The sequence below is a fragment of the Cherax quadricarinatus genome, chromosome 77 (genome assembly GCF_038502225.1).
Source record: "Cherax quadricarinatus isolate ZL_2023a chromosome 77, ASM3850222v1, whole genome shotgun sequence".
Classification (NCBI taxonomy): Eukaryota; Metazoa; Arthropoda; class Malacostraca; order Decapoda; family Parastacidae; genus Cherax; species Cherax quadricarinatus.
The window spans coordinates 8,792,206-8,807,205 of NC_091368.1; the positions used below are offsets into that span (position 1 = coordinate 8,792,206).

The window sequence follows — 15,000 nt, forward strand, 5'->3', positions numbered from 1 at the left end:
ATCAGCTTGGGGAAATAGATGGCAAGTAACATTTGCACCTGAAAAAACGCAAATGATGTTCGTCTCTAGGCACCATGATGGTAATGCTGGCGCAGTAGTAAGGATGAATGGGACGATGTTGGCACCTGGAGAAGAAGTTGATATCCTTGGGGTGAAATTTGACTCCAAACTAACCATGAAGAACCATGTTGTAAATCTTGCAAACAAGGCAGCCAGGAAGCTTACAGCACTTCGCCGTATCTCGCATCTGCTTGACAGTAGGGGTTGCAAGATCCTGTACGAGGCACAAGTACGCTCACACCTTGAGTATGCTCCACTTTCTTGGTTTGCCTGCCCCCCTCCTCATCTGCGACTGCTTGACAGAGTAGAGAACAGAGCAAGACGTCTCATCTCTCGCCTGGACCCATCCTGGATAGATCTGTCATTTCAGCAGAGCCTTCAACATAGGAGGGATGTGGGTGGCCTTACTGTTATGTACAAGGCCAATATTGTCAAAATACCACACTTGGATCCACTTCGAGGACAGCGTGAAACAAGCTTTTATGCCACAAGACGGGCAGAAAGCAGCAACTTCACTCTGGCTGTACCCTTCTCCAGAACATCACTCCATCTGAGATCATACATACCCAGGATGACTCGAGTATGGAACACATTCGTACAGCATAATGATGTCAACGAGATAACGTCAGTTGATCAAATGAAAATGCTGGCCCACAGATGGCTCCAACTTCATCCTGTTCCCTACTTGTATGTCTCATAACAAAAATGCTTTCAAATGAGCTGATGTAGGTAATAGCCTTAGCTTGCCAATAAAGTTAGGGAATCCTTTAACCTGTAAATAGCTGTCAATAAAGCTAGGGATCCTTAACCTTGTCAAACCCTGTGTAGAGAGGGAGAGAGAGAGAGAGAGAGAGAGAGAGAGAGAGAGAGAGAGAGAGAGAGAGAGAGAGAGAGAGAGAGAGAGAGAGAGAGAGAGAGAGAGAGAGAAAGAGAGAGAGAGAGAGAGAGAGAGAGAGAGAGAGAGAGAGAGAGAGAGAGAGAGAGAGAGAGAGAGAGGGAGAGAGATAGAGAAAGAGAGGGAGAGAGAGAGAGAGAGAGAGAGAGAGAGATAGAGAAAGAGAGGGAGAGAGAGAGAGAGAGAGAAAGAGAGGGAGAGAGCGAGAGCAAGACTGATCTATCTCCTTGCGAGATCAGGACATCAGGAGTAAATTGGTAAGACTTGGCAGTAATTAGGAGCAGCAAGGGTGCCTGCTCTCCGGTGTCGATAGGTACCCGCTGAACTTCGGAACTCTCCTCCTCAACAACCTGACTGATCAAGAACTTTGTCTTGCTAGTCCATAACAACCTAATTAACTAACTATGACATCTTCCTTCTCTGCTTCCTGATAGATTTTGAATTACTGAAGCCTCGTTCTCTATATGATAGATCCTGAACCACTGAAGCCTCGTTGAATACAACTTGATGGTTTCTGTTAACAGGTAGATTCTGAACCACTGAAGCCTCGTTGAATACAACTTGATGGTTTCTGTTAACAGGTAGAATCCTTGAAACCACTTCTGAGCCTCCTGCTTGGAATACAACTTGATGGTTTCTGTTAACAGGTAGATCCTGAACCACTGAAGCCTCGTTGAATACAACTTGATGGTTTCTGTTATCAGGTAGATTCTGAACCACTGAAGCCTCATTGAATACAACTTGATGGTTTCTGTTAACAGGTAGATCCTGAACCACTGAAGCCTCGTTGAATACAACTTGATGGTTTCTGTTAACAGGTAGATTCTGAACCACTGAAGCCTCGTTGAATACAACTTGATGGTTTCTGTTAACAGGTAGATTCTGAACCACTGAAGCCTCGTTGAATACAACTTGATGGTTTCTGTTAACAGGTAGATCCTGAACCACTGAAGCCTCGTTGAATACAACTTGATGGTTTCTGTTAACAGGTAGATCTGAACCACTGAAGCCTCGTTGAATACAACTTGATGGTTTCTGTAACAGGTAGATTCTGAACCACTGAAGCCTCGTTGAATACAACTTGATGGTTTCTGTTAACAGGTAGATTCTGAACCACTGAAGCCTCGTTGAATACAACTTGATGGTTTCTGTTAACAGGTAGATCCTGAACCACTGAAGCCTCGTTGAATACAACTTGATGGTTTCTGTTAACAGGTAGATTCTGAACCACTGAAGCCTCGTTGAATACAACTTGATGGTTTCTGTTAACAGGTAGATTCTGAACCACTGAAGCCTCGTTGAATACAACTTGATGGTTTCTGTTAACAGGTAGATCCTGAACCACTGAAGCCTCGTTGAATACAACTTGATGGTTTCTGTTAACAGGTAGATCCTGAACCACTGAAGCCTCGTTGAATACAACTTGATGGTTTCTGCTATCAGGTAGATCCTGAACCACTGAAGCCTCGTTTTCTGCTACCAGATAGACCCTAAACTATCGAAGCCTCGTTTCCTCCTCTCAGATAGAGTCTGAACTATTGAAGCTTCATTCTCAACTACCTGATATATTCACAACCTATTTTTAAACCCACGTTCTTAACAACATAATAAATCCACAACTACTTCTTGAAGTCTCGTTCTCTATAACTTAGAAATAGTTCTGAAACTATGACCAGAACTTGGTAAATCCCCAACTATCACTGAAATCACAGCTAACGCGGACAGACAAAACATAGGTTGACAAAACATAGGTTGACAAAATATAGGTTGACAAAACATAGGTTGACAAAATATAGGTTGACAAAACATAGGTTGACAAAACTTATACAAATAGATACATGATTTGACAGAACTCAGACAAATATATGGCTTGACACAACTTACACCTAGAAGTAAACGAGTACCTGGGTGGCATCCTGGGTGGTAACCGACAGTTGTGGGTGGCAACCGACAGTTGTGGGTGGCATCCTGGGCGGTGGTAATACACTTTAGATAGCGTGATAACCGACAGTTGTGGGTGGTATCCTGGGCGGTGGTAATACAATTTAGATAGCGTGATAACCGACAATTGTGGGTGGCATCCTGGGTGGTGAATATACTTTGGATAGCGTGATAACCGACAGTTGTGGGTAGCATCCTGGGTGGTGGTAATACACTTTAGATAGCGTGATAACCGACAGTTGTGGGTGGCATCCAGGGCGGTGGTAATACACTTTAGATAGCGTGATAACCGACAGTTGTGGGTGGCATCCTGGGCGGTGGTAATACACTTTAGATAGCGTGATAACCGACAGTTGTGGGTGGCATCCTGGGTGGTGGTAATACATTTTAGATAGCACTGAGCTTTGAGAAGAGCTGAGTTGAGGTAAGATAACAGCATTAAGCTTACTAGCTGATGTAAGATAACAGCTCTAACTTGTAAAATCAACGATGCAAGAGGCATAGAGGTCCCATTATGGTGCCCCGAAGCTCGGTTGGTAGCGCCCTCCGCTCACACAATAAGTGTCCCTGATTCGATCCACGGTACGGGTGGAAACATTGGGCTTGTTTCCTTAATGCACCTGCTGTTACTGTTCACCTAGCAGTAAATAGGTACCTGGGCGTTAGCCGACTGGCGTGGGTCGCATCCTCGGGAGAAAATTAACCTGATTTGCCCGACATGCTCTGCATAACAAGGGGCTTTCTAAATAGCATATCACTGTCGTCAGCCATGGTCTGTGTAAGTTGTATCATGGACTTGTAGAAATAAAAAATACTATTGTTATTGTTTTGGTTTTTATTATTATTATTATTGATATTATTATTATTGTTATTATTACTAACAAGCTTTGTTTGTGTGGCCAGGCTGTGGTGCAGGCTTCCAGAGGTTCAGAGTGACGCCTGAGAGTGTTGAGGTGATGGAAGGAGCAGATGTCTTCCTGAGATGTGTAGTGGAGAATCAGCAGGGCAAGGCACAGTGGACCAAGGATGGCTTCGCTCTAGGTTAGTCAAGAATAAACACATGTACACACACACACACACACACATATATATATATATATATATATATATATATATATATATATATATATATATATATATATATATAAGCAAAAGCATTTTGACAAATTCTGTGGTACCTCTACTAGCTTCACATGATCCTACTAGCATCTCCAGGAGCATTGAACGTACAGATGTTGACTTCCTTTACTTATAGAACTTATTGTTAGCAATAAATTCGATTAAAATACTCGTTGTCATGTTGACTTATGTCTTATAGTATTAATAGATGATCGGCCATCATCCTCACGGCTATTACTGTTTTTTTTAATTTTCTCAAAGTTGACGGAGTAACAGTATCATATGAGAAAGGTTTTGAACCCTGTAAGACATGCTTGACATGATTCCATAACAGTGTCTATTGTAGGTAAATATCTCATGCCAATAAACTGAAACTGTCACTTCTACTCAACATTCTTGGAATTTACTAAAATAAGAAGTGTAATATGCATCTATCTTTACTAAATAAAGGTATCATGCACAAATATATTAAGAAGAAATATAACTCAAAATATAAATGTAATCGAAGTAATACCCTTAGTACAGGTCTAACAAGTCATATGACTAATGGAAGTTAATCAACCTACAAACGATAATTAGTTCAACACTTGATTAAACATGAAAAATAAACATCACATAACTTTTAAGACCAGCACACGTGTCAAGGTGTGCACCCCATTAGCACATGACCCAGAGCCCACACAGTGTATGTGCAGTAAAATCTAGCAAGAACTGAATCCACGCCATGCAGTGTGTTGACAGCTAGAAGACAGAGACAAAGCTCACTCAGTCCGAGCAGTGGGCGAGTCCATAAAGATGGGGTAATACTAGGTCGTTCACTACTAAGTAGAAGCAAACTTCTTTCTGTGACTCAGGAAATCTCTGTTACAATGTTCTTGCAAGATAATGAAAGACTAAATGATTGCATATGTGTGGTATGTTATGGATACTCTGAATAACGTAGTGGAGACCTTTGCCCCCATAGACTATGTTCCAACTTGAACTTAGCCAGCAGAAACCTAAGTTCAGCAAAGGACATGACAGTCCACAAACTGGTTATGTTGTATGAACAACTACGATGTGCAAAAACTCCAAAAATGACTCACAATGTGTTCGTATGGGAGGCTATGCTGATAGAGACAGAGCACCTGCTCCTTGTCCTTCCCTAGCTGCAAGCAAAACTTCAACTTATCTCTGAGCGAGAGTACACCTTCCTCCAACTCACCTAGTGTTACTAATTAATATCAAACCAATTAAGCAATGTAATAAAACTGGCAAATAATAAAGATTCAATAATATGGACTAATATAGACGTAATCTCAGCTGTCAGACAATAAGAGATAGGATATGTTCCCGCAAATTGTTCCAAATAGACAAATATCAAATAATGTACAAAACTACATTGTACATCACAAAATTCCAGGTCATTCGTGTTTCCACCAAGCAGGTCAACTTGTCATGATATTTTCCTCAACAATTTCACTAAGACAGTAACCACTCCTGTCCTTGTCTTTCTCGAAGCAAAACATGTGATGATTAAGACACATGTGCCACATCTGGGTGTCTTTTTTGCTGCAGTGTTTCACCTACGCGGGTAGCTTCATCAGTCAAATACAGAGCAGACTGTATTGTAGGCAGCAGGAGTAGTAGAGGCAAGGTAAAGATGATATAATCAGTCCCTCAACCTTACCTACTTTACCCAGCTGTTGCAGATGTGTTTTACCCATCAAATTGTTAATATTTATAACATTTTCAACAAAATTCGTGATTCTCAGCTCCACTAGCTCCAGCACTACCAGCACTGCTAGGACCATTCCCACCACCAACTCTACTAGCACCACCACCACCACCAGCAGATTCCCGTGCCTCTGCGCACAGGGGGCTAGAACCCCGGCTTTCATACCTCCCCAGACTTAATTAACCTGTCGCCCCGCCGAATTTGATTGACTAGGCAGAGCAACTCAGCATGATGATTGGCAGCTCAGATCTATCTCATAATAAGCGTGTAGCTTGCAGGATCATCCTATTCATACGTAAGATCTATTTCCTAATACATAAGCAGGCGTGTAGCTTACTTGATCATCTCGTGAAAGGAACAGTAATGTAGTTCTGTTTGATGGTATTAGTAACTGCACGCACATGTGAATTATCCACAGGCAATTTACAAATGTGACTGTGCGTGTTTGTGTATTTACAACTAGGTATACACACACACACACACACACACACACCATACATAGTTTTAAGACGAGGTTTGATAAAGCTCATGGAGCAGGGATAGAGAGGACCTAGTAGCAATCAGTGAAGAGGCGGGGCCAGGAGCTACGACTCGACCCCTGCAACCACAAATAGGTGAGTACACACACACACACACACAGCCACATCGGAGAGAAAATAATTACGAAGGACAAGGCAAAAAAAGCTGAAGAAGGAAGGAGAGGAGCTCACAAGAAATGGCCAGGAAGTCTGTGATGAGCTGTTTAATAGATTTAGGGAAATATTCCCAACGGAATCAGGAACACTGCCAGACATTCTTAGAGAAAGAGTGCACAAACCATCACTGGACACAATATAAACAACGGGAAGAGAAGTGAAGAAAGTACTGAGTGAACTAGATGCCTCGAAGGTAATGACACCAGACAAAATCTCTCCTTGGGTTCAGCGAGAGAGCAGAGGAACTGTGTGATCCACTAGCAACGATGCCGAAGTTGACTGAAACAAGGTAACTGCCAGAGGTCTGGAAAGAAGTGAATGTTGTCCCAATATTTAAAAAAGGCGACAGACAGGTAGCACTGAATTACAGGTCAGTATTACTAACATGCATAGTATGTAAGGTTGTGGAGAAGATTATCCGATGAGTAGTGGAGCAACTGGAGAGGAATGGATTCATAAACAACAACAAGCACGGTTTTAAAGATGGCAAATTCTAGCTCACAAACCTGCTGGAGTTCTGCGATAAGGTAACGAAAGTTAGGCAGGAGAGACAGGAATGGTGGATTGTATATTTTTGGACTGTAAGATGGCGTTCGATACAGTACCCAACAAGAAACTGGAACAAATATTTGAGGAGAAGGCAGGAAAAACAGGTTATGTGCTACAGTGGAGCATGTATATTTAATGGGAACGAAGCAGTGAGTAAGGTGTCGGAATGGCCAAATAGGACGAGTGGGGTCCCTCAAGGATCAGTACTTGGACTTGTAATATTTCTGGTGTATATGAACGACTTGACAGAATACGAACAAGAGTATACCAGGAAAGACTACAGACGGATCTGAACAAGCGGAAAGATTGGTCTGATGAGTAGCTACTGGATTTTAGCCCCAACAAATGCAAATTTAAGAAAATTAGAGAAAAGAAATACACTGCAGGCTCGGGAGGGGAGGGGGGGGGGTGGTACAAAGGCTGTAAACCTCCCTGAAAGAGAAGGGCCTCGGAGTGAGCATAGTTCAGCTGAATAACCGCTGCAGGAAACGCAAGACTGGCAACTTTAAGAGCAGCTTTCAGGAACATCAACAAAGAGACATTTACGACCTAATACACTGCATATGTCAGGACCATCCTGATGTATGCAGCGCCAATTTGTAACCTGCATCTGGTTGAGCATGTATAGAAGCTTCAAAAAGTGCAAAGGCTCGCAACGAAATTAGTTCCTGAGCTAAGGGACTATGAGGAGAGACTAGAGGAGCTAAATCTGATGACATAAGAAGACAGAAGGATCAGAGGTCACATGATTACATCGTGCAAACTACTCAGAGGAATATACGGGGTGAAGAGGAAGAATGTTTGAGAGGCGGGTCTCTGGTACACGATCACACAGGAAATAGGAAATACTTCATTAGCCTTGAGGTGGTCAAGAAATGCAACGACCCACACAGGGAAGTGGACACAAATGGAACTTCAAGATACAAATGGAACTTCGGGACACAAATGGGACCTCAGGAGACAAATGGAACCTCAGGACACAAATGGAACTTCAAGATACAAATGGAACTTCGGGACACAAATGGAACCTCAGGACACAAATGGAACCTCAGGACACAAATAGAACCTCATGATACAAATGGGACCTTAGGACACAAATGGAACTTCAGGACACAAATAGAACTTCAGGCCACAAATGGAACCATAGGACACAAATGGAACCTCAGGATATAAATGAAACCTCAGGATTTATATTGTCTCACGATGATTCAGAATCCAAATAAGCTACAGTAGACGAGGTGGTGGAAACGCGATCCATTCGCAGTTTTAGGAGTAGGTATGAAAAAGTCCGGGAGATTCGAGCTCAGCGAGTGTTACTCAAGATGAACCAAAAAGTGCAGTCAGGGGCAGAATCATATTACAAAGCGTCTCATCCTTGAAAAAAAAGGTGGTCAGTCCCTTAGTGTTAATAGTAGGTGGTCAGTCCCTTAGTGTTAATAGTAGGTGGTCAGCCCCTTAGTGTTAATAGTAGGTGGTCAGTCCCTTAGTGTTAACAGAAGGTGGTCAGTCCCTTAGTGTTAACAGAAGGTGGTCAGTCCCTTAGTGTTAACAGAAGGTGGTCAGTCCCTTAGTGTTAATAGAAGGTGGTCAGTCCCTTAGTGTTAATAGTAGGTGGTCAGTCCCTTAGTGTTAATAGTAGGTGGTCAGTCCCTTAGTGTTAATAGTAGGTGGTCAGCCCCTTAGTGTTAATAGTAGGTGGTCAGTCCCTTAGTGTTAATAGTAGGTGGTCAGCCCCTTAGTGTTAATAGTAGGTGGTCAGTCCCTTAGTGTTAACAGAAGGTGGTCAGTCCCTTAGTGTTAACAGAAGGTGGTCAGTCCCTTAGTGTTAATAGAAGGTGGTCAGTCCCTTAGTGTTAATAGTAGGTGGTCAGTCCCTTAGTGTTAATAGTAGGTGGTCAGTCCCTTAGTGTTAACAGTAGGTGGTCAGTCCCTTAGTGTTAGTAGTAGGTGGTCAGCCCCTTAGTGTTAATAGTAGGTGGTCAGTCCCTTAGTGTTAATAGTAGGTGGTCAGTCCCTTAGTGTTAACAGAAGGTGGTCAGTCCCTTAGTGTTAACAGAAGGTGGTCAGTCCCTTAGTGTTAATAGAAGGTGGTCAGTCCCTTAGTGTTAATAGAAGGTGGTCAGTCCCTTAGTGTTAATAGAAGGTGGTCAGCCCCTTAGTGTTAATAGAAGGTGGTCAGTCCCTTAGTGTTAATAAGTGGTGGTCAGTCCCTTAGTGTTAATAGAAGGTGGTCAGTCCCTTAGTGTTAATAGAAGGTGGTCAGTCCCTTAGTATTAATAGTAGGTGGTCAGTCCCTTAGTGTTAATAGAAGGTGGTCAGTCCCTTAGTGTTAATAGAAGGTGGTCAATCCCTTAGTGTTAATAGAAGGTGGTCAGTCCCTTAGTGTTAATAGAAGGTGGTCAGCCCCTTAGTGTTAATAGAAGGTGGTCAGTCCCTTAGTGTTAATAGTAGGTGGTCAGTCCCTTAGTGTTAATAGAAGGTGGTCAGTCCCTTAGTGTTAATAGAAGGTGGTCAATCCCTTAGTGTTAATAGAAGGTGGTCAGTCCCTTAGTGTTAATAGAAGGTGGTCAGCCCCTTAGTGTTAATAGAAGGTGGTCAGTCCCTTAGTGTTAATAGTAGGTGGTCAGTCCCTTAGTGTTAATAGAAGGTGGTCAGTCCCTTAGTGTTAATAGAAGGTGGTCAGTCCCTTAGTGTTAATAGAAGGTGGTCATTCCCTTGTTAATAGAAGGTGGTCAGTCCCTTAGTGTTAATAGAAGGTGGTCAGCCCCTTAATGTTAACAGGTGGTGGTCAGCCCCTTAGCGTTAATAGTAGTGGTCAGCCCCTTAGTGTTAATAGTAGGTGGTCAGCCCCCTTAGTCTTGATAGGTGATCAGCCCTTTAGTCTTGATAGGTGATCAGCCCCTTAATCATGATAGATGATCAGCCCCTTAGTCTTGATAGGTGATCAGCCCCATAATCTTGATAGGTGATCAGCCCCTTAGTCTTGATAGGTGATCAGCCCCTTAGTCTTGATAGGTGATCAGCCCCTTAGTCTTTATAGGTGATCAGCCCCTTAGTTTTGATAAAAAGTGGTAAATTTCATACCCATTCTAGAAGGTGGTCAGTTACATATAGTTAAGGGACTGACCACTTAACTACTGACAGTCTCCAGTGTTTTAGTCGCGTGTATTCGACTGATGAAGTCTGCAGCAAGGGCGAAGCATTTCAGCGATAAAGATACCAAAGTGTTATACATATGTGTCTTATCAAGTGTCTGGATCCCAACCAACACAACTCAGTGAGACTACACACTGTATTTTCACCACTGTATTAATGATACGTAATACTGATGAGTAGGCCTATGCTGGGGCTGAACAGCATCTGTTAAGGCTGAGGGACTGACCACCTTCTATCAAGACTGAGGGACTGAACACCTTCTATCAAGACTGAGGGACTGACCACCTTCTATCAAGACTGAGGGACTGAACACCTTCTATCAAGACTGAGGGACTGACCACCTTCTATCAAGACTGAGGGACTGAACACCTTCTATCAAGACTGAGGGACTGAACACCTTCTATCAAGACTGAGGGACTGACCACCTTCTATCAAGACTGAGGGACTGAACACCTTCTATCAAGACTGAGGGACTGACCACCTTCTATCAAGACTGAGGGACTGACCACCTTCTATCAAGACTGAGGGACTGACCACCTTCTATCAAGACTGAGGGACTGAACACCTTCTATCAAGACTGAGGGACTGAACACCTTCTATCAAGACTGAGGGACTGAACACCTTCTATCAAGACTGAGGGACTGACCACCTTCTATCAAGACTGAGGGACTGACCACCTTCTATCAAGACTGAGGGACTGACCACCTTCTATCAAGACTGAGGGACTGAACACCTTCTATCAAGACTGAGGGACTGACCACCTTCTATCAAGACTGAGGGACTGACCACCTTCTATCAAGACTGAGGGACTGACCACCTTCTATCAAGACTGAGGGACTGACCACCTTCTATCAAGACTGAGGGACTGAACACCTATCAAGACTGAGGGACTGAATACCTTTTATCAAGACTGAGGGACTGACCACCTTCTATCAAGACTGAGGGACTGAACACCTTCTATCAAGACTGAGGGACTGAACACCTTCTATCAAGACTGAGGGACTGACCACCTTCTATCAAGACTGAGGGACTGACCACCTTCTATCAAGACTGAGGGACTGACCACCTTCTATCAAGACTGATGGACTGAACACCTTCTATCAAGACTGAGGGACTGACCACCTTCTATCAAGACTGAGGGACTGACCACCATCTATCAAGACTGAGGGACTGACATCCTTCTATCAAGACTGAGGGACTGACCACCTTCTATCGAGACTGAGGGACTGAACACCTTCTATCAAGACTGAGGGACTGAACACCTTCTATCAAGACTGAGGGACTGAACACCTTCTATCAAGACTGAGGGACTGAACACCTTTTATCAAGACTGAGGGACTGACCACCTTCTATCAAGATTGAGGGACTGACCACCTTTATCAAGACTGAGGGACCGAACACCTTCTATCAAGACTGAGGGACTGAATTCCTTTAATCAAGACTGAGGGACTGAACACCTTCTATCAAGACTGAGGGACTGAACACCTTCTATCAAGACTGAGGGACTGAACACCTTCTATCAAGACTGAGGGACTGAACACCTTTTATCAAGACTGAGGGACTGACCACCTTCTATCAAGATTGAGGGACTGACCACCTTTATCAAGACTGAGGGACCGAACACCTTCTATCAAGACTGAGGGACTGAATACCTTTAATCAAGACTGAGGGACTGACCACCTTCTATCAAGACTGAGGGACTGACCACCTTCTATCAAGACTGAGGGACTGAACACCTTCTATCAAGAATGAGGGACTGAACACCTTTTATCAAGACTGTGGGACTGAACACCTTCTATCAAGACTGAGGGACTGAACACCTTCTATCAAGACTGAGGGACTGAGCACCTTCTATCAAGACTGAGGGACTGAGCACCTTCTATCAAGACTGAGGGACTGAACACCTTCTATCAAGACTGAGGGACTGAACACCTTCTATCAAGACTGAGGAACTGAACACTTCTATCAAGACTGAGGGACTGAACACCTTCTATCAAGACTGAGGGACTGAACACCTTCTACCAAGACTGAGGGAATGAACACCTTCTATCAAGACTGAGGGACTGAGCACCTTCTATCAAGACTGAGGGACTGAATACCTTCTATCCAGACTGAGGGACTGAACACCTTCTATCAAGACTGAGGGACTGAACACCTTTTATCAAGACTGAGGGACTGAACACCTTCTATCAAGACTGAGGGACTGAACACCTTCTATCAAGACTGAGGGACTGAACACCTCCTATCAAGACTGAGGGACTGACCACCACAACATCTCTTCCACAACTGTAGCTAGTATATCAGTCACCTCTGTGTTCGACTGAAGATGACTACTGACCAGCCGAAACATTTTGTCAATAAAGATACACAAAGGTTGCACATGTCATATTCATCTCTATATTTTCACCACAAGTCATGTTTTCTCAAGGGAAAAAAGATTACTGTCAAGGTACTAAAATACTGTCAACATGGTGACGTGTAGTGAGCCATGACATGCAAAGTGGTGCCAGGATTTTATGATTCTTTTCTCACTGTCATATCAGTTAAATGGCTGAGTATCAGCGGTTATGCCTGCCACTAAGTGCTGTGTTAACTGACTGCAGTCAGTGGTTTGTAAGTGCACCTCTTACACTTGTATCAGGGTTTGAGTCAGTGTGTTTAGAGTGACACTCGAACACAGACAGACCCAAACCAGCAAATAGGCACAGACAGACACAGGCATAGACACAGGAGCTATGGATCGACCTCTGCAACCACAACTAGGTGATTACACACACACACACACACACACACACACACACAGGCAGTGGAATAGCCTAGAAAATGACGTAGTGGAGGCAGGAACCATACACAGTTTTAAGACGAGGTTTGATAAAGCTCATGGAGCGGGGAGAGAGAGGGCCCAGTAGCAACCGGTGAAGAGGCGGGGCCAGGAGCTAAGACTCGACCCCTGCAACCACAAATAGGTGAGTACAAATAGGTGAGTACACACACACACACACACACACACACACTGTTACTACTACTACTACTACTACTAAATTCTTGGAGAATTGAGACACTTATGCAACACATGGGAATCTTTATTGAAGAAACGTTTCGCCACACAGTGGCTTCATCAGTCCAATACAAAGTAGAAATTGGTAAGTATAGTAGAAGTTCGAGGTAATCAGTCCCTCAACCTGGAATCGATGTGTTCAGTCCATCACTCATGTAGGAAGAGTGATGGACTGAACACATCGATTCCAGGTTGAAGGACTGATTACCTCGAACTTCTACTATACTTACCAATTTCTACTTTGTATTGGACTCATGAAGCCGCTGTGTGGCGAAACGTTTCTTCAATAAAGATTCCCATGTGTTGCATAAGTGTCTCAATTCTCCAACTTGTCGGTTTTCAAAACCATTCATCACATACCAAATTCTTGTAGAGGAGCAAGTGATACCAGAATCTGTCACACTGACAGACCTTCATGCTGGTCCTAATATAAGTACAGTTTTGCTACAACACAAGTGAACTTGAATCTTTTCACTAATACAAAAAATAAAATAACGTCTAAGAAGAAATATCAAATAGAAACAAGATATTTAACAATGGTTTATTTTGTCTTGAAAAAATACGTTCACCAGTGTACTTAACACATTATTATTAATTTTGGTTAAAAACACATGGCTCTTCTTCGCTTCTCAAATACAGTGGAATCCCAGTGTTTGAACTTTACTGGTTCCTAGGTGGTGTTGGAACTGCGAAAAGTTGGTTGTGGGAAAGAGTATTTGCCAGGCTTTATATTATCAGCCTCACACACTGGAGGAGGTTGAACTGACTCATCCAAAATGTCTCTGAGAGTCAGGTCAGTGTCAGAGGTCACTTTAAAACACTTTTGAAACAGAGCTTCCCTGTAAAGCTTTTTTTTAAACTGAATTGTAAATAAGTCATCGCGTTCGAATTCCAGAAAAACGTCCAAAGACCGGGTCAATTTTTTCTGATCAAAATTGTTCGGACTCCGGTTTGTTTGAGATCCGGTACGTTCGAACACCGAGGTTCCACTGTAGTCAGACAATACTGACTATTTACCATTAAACAAGTACTGTGTGAAACGACTTTACAGATTTCCCTTAAGAACTGCTAGGTTTGCTAGAAGCTTCAATCCTGGGTAGTTATGTGAAGTTTACCTAGTAAACTAAGGTATACATGATCAATATATCCACGACATCCTTAATATTTAATACAATATAGATACAACGTTGTAAAGCAGTAGTCAGCACTTTGGTCAATCAGAGCAATTATATACAGTAAGGGAACACCAGACGTTAAGCAACATGTTGATGGTCTGCCAGCTACTTGTTGACGGCATGCAGGCTACATGTTGATGGCTTGCAAGCTACATGTTGGTGGATTGCAAACTACATATTGATGGCTGGGCCATTAAAGATAAAGGTAAATAATTCAGAGAACCGACAAGTTGATAAATTAGGCACAGTGTCTTCATCAGTTCAATACAGAGGAGAATGGTAAAGATCAGAAGGAGTTTGAGGTAATCAGTCCCTCAGTCCTGATGGACTGATTACATCGACTCCAGACTGAAGGACTGATTACCACAAACTCCCTATGATCTTCACCATTCTCTTTTGTATTGGACTGATGAAGCCACTGTGTGGCGAAACGTTTCCTCCGTAAATATACCCAAGTGTTGTATATGTGACTAATAGTTACCATTAACGATACTAGTATTGTCTCAGGGACTCTAACTGCACTGCATAAAAAGCACAACTTTACTGTACAATAATTTTTAATATTGCATTTCCAGCTAGGAAAAACAATAATATACATCTATATATTAGTTAAAATAGCATCTTGTGATCAAGAT

At 42.9% G+C, this 15,000-nt stretch overlaps 1 protein-coding gene across 1 annotated transcript in view; it reads left to right on the top strand.

Annotated features, from left to right (window-relative positions):
- The window catches only part of LOC128702037 (nephrin-like), a 406,265-nt gene that overhangs the window by 183,151 nt on the left and 208,114 nt on the right, over window positions 1-15,000 (top strand). The window contains exon 3 of the mRNA XM_070101415.1: window positions 3,800-3,937. Coding sequence (XP_069957516.1) covers window positions 3,800-3,937 — 138 coding nt within the window. The remainder of the gene's footprint in view (window positions 1-3,799; window positions 3,938-15,000) is intronic.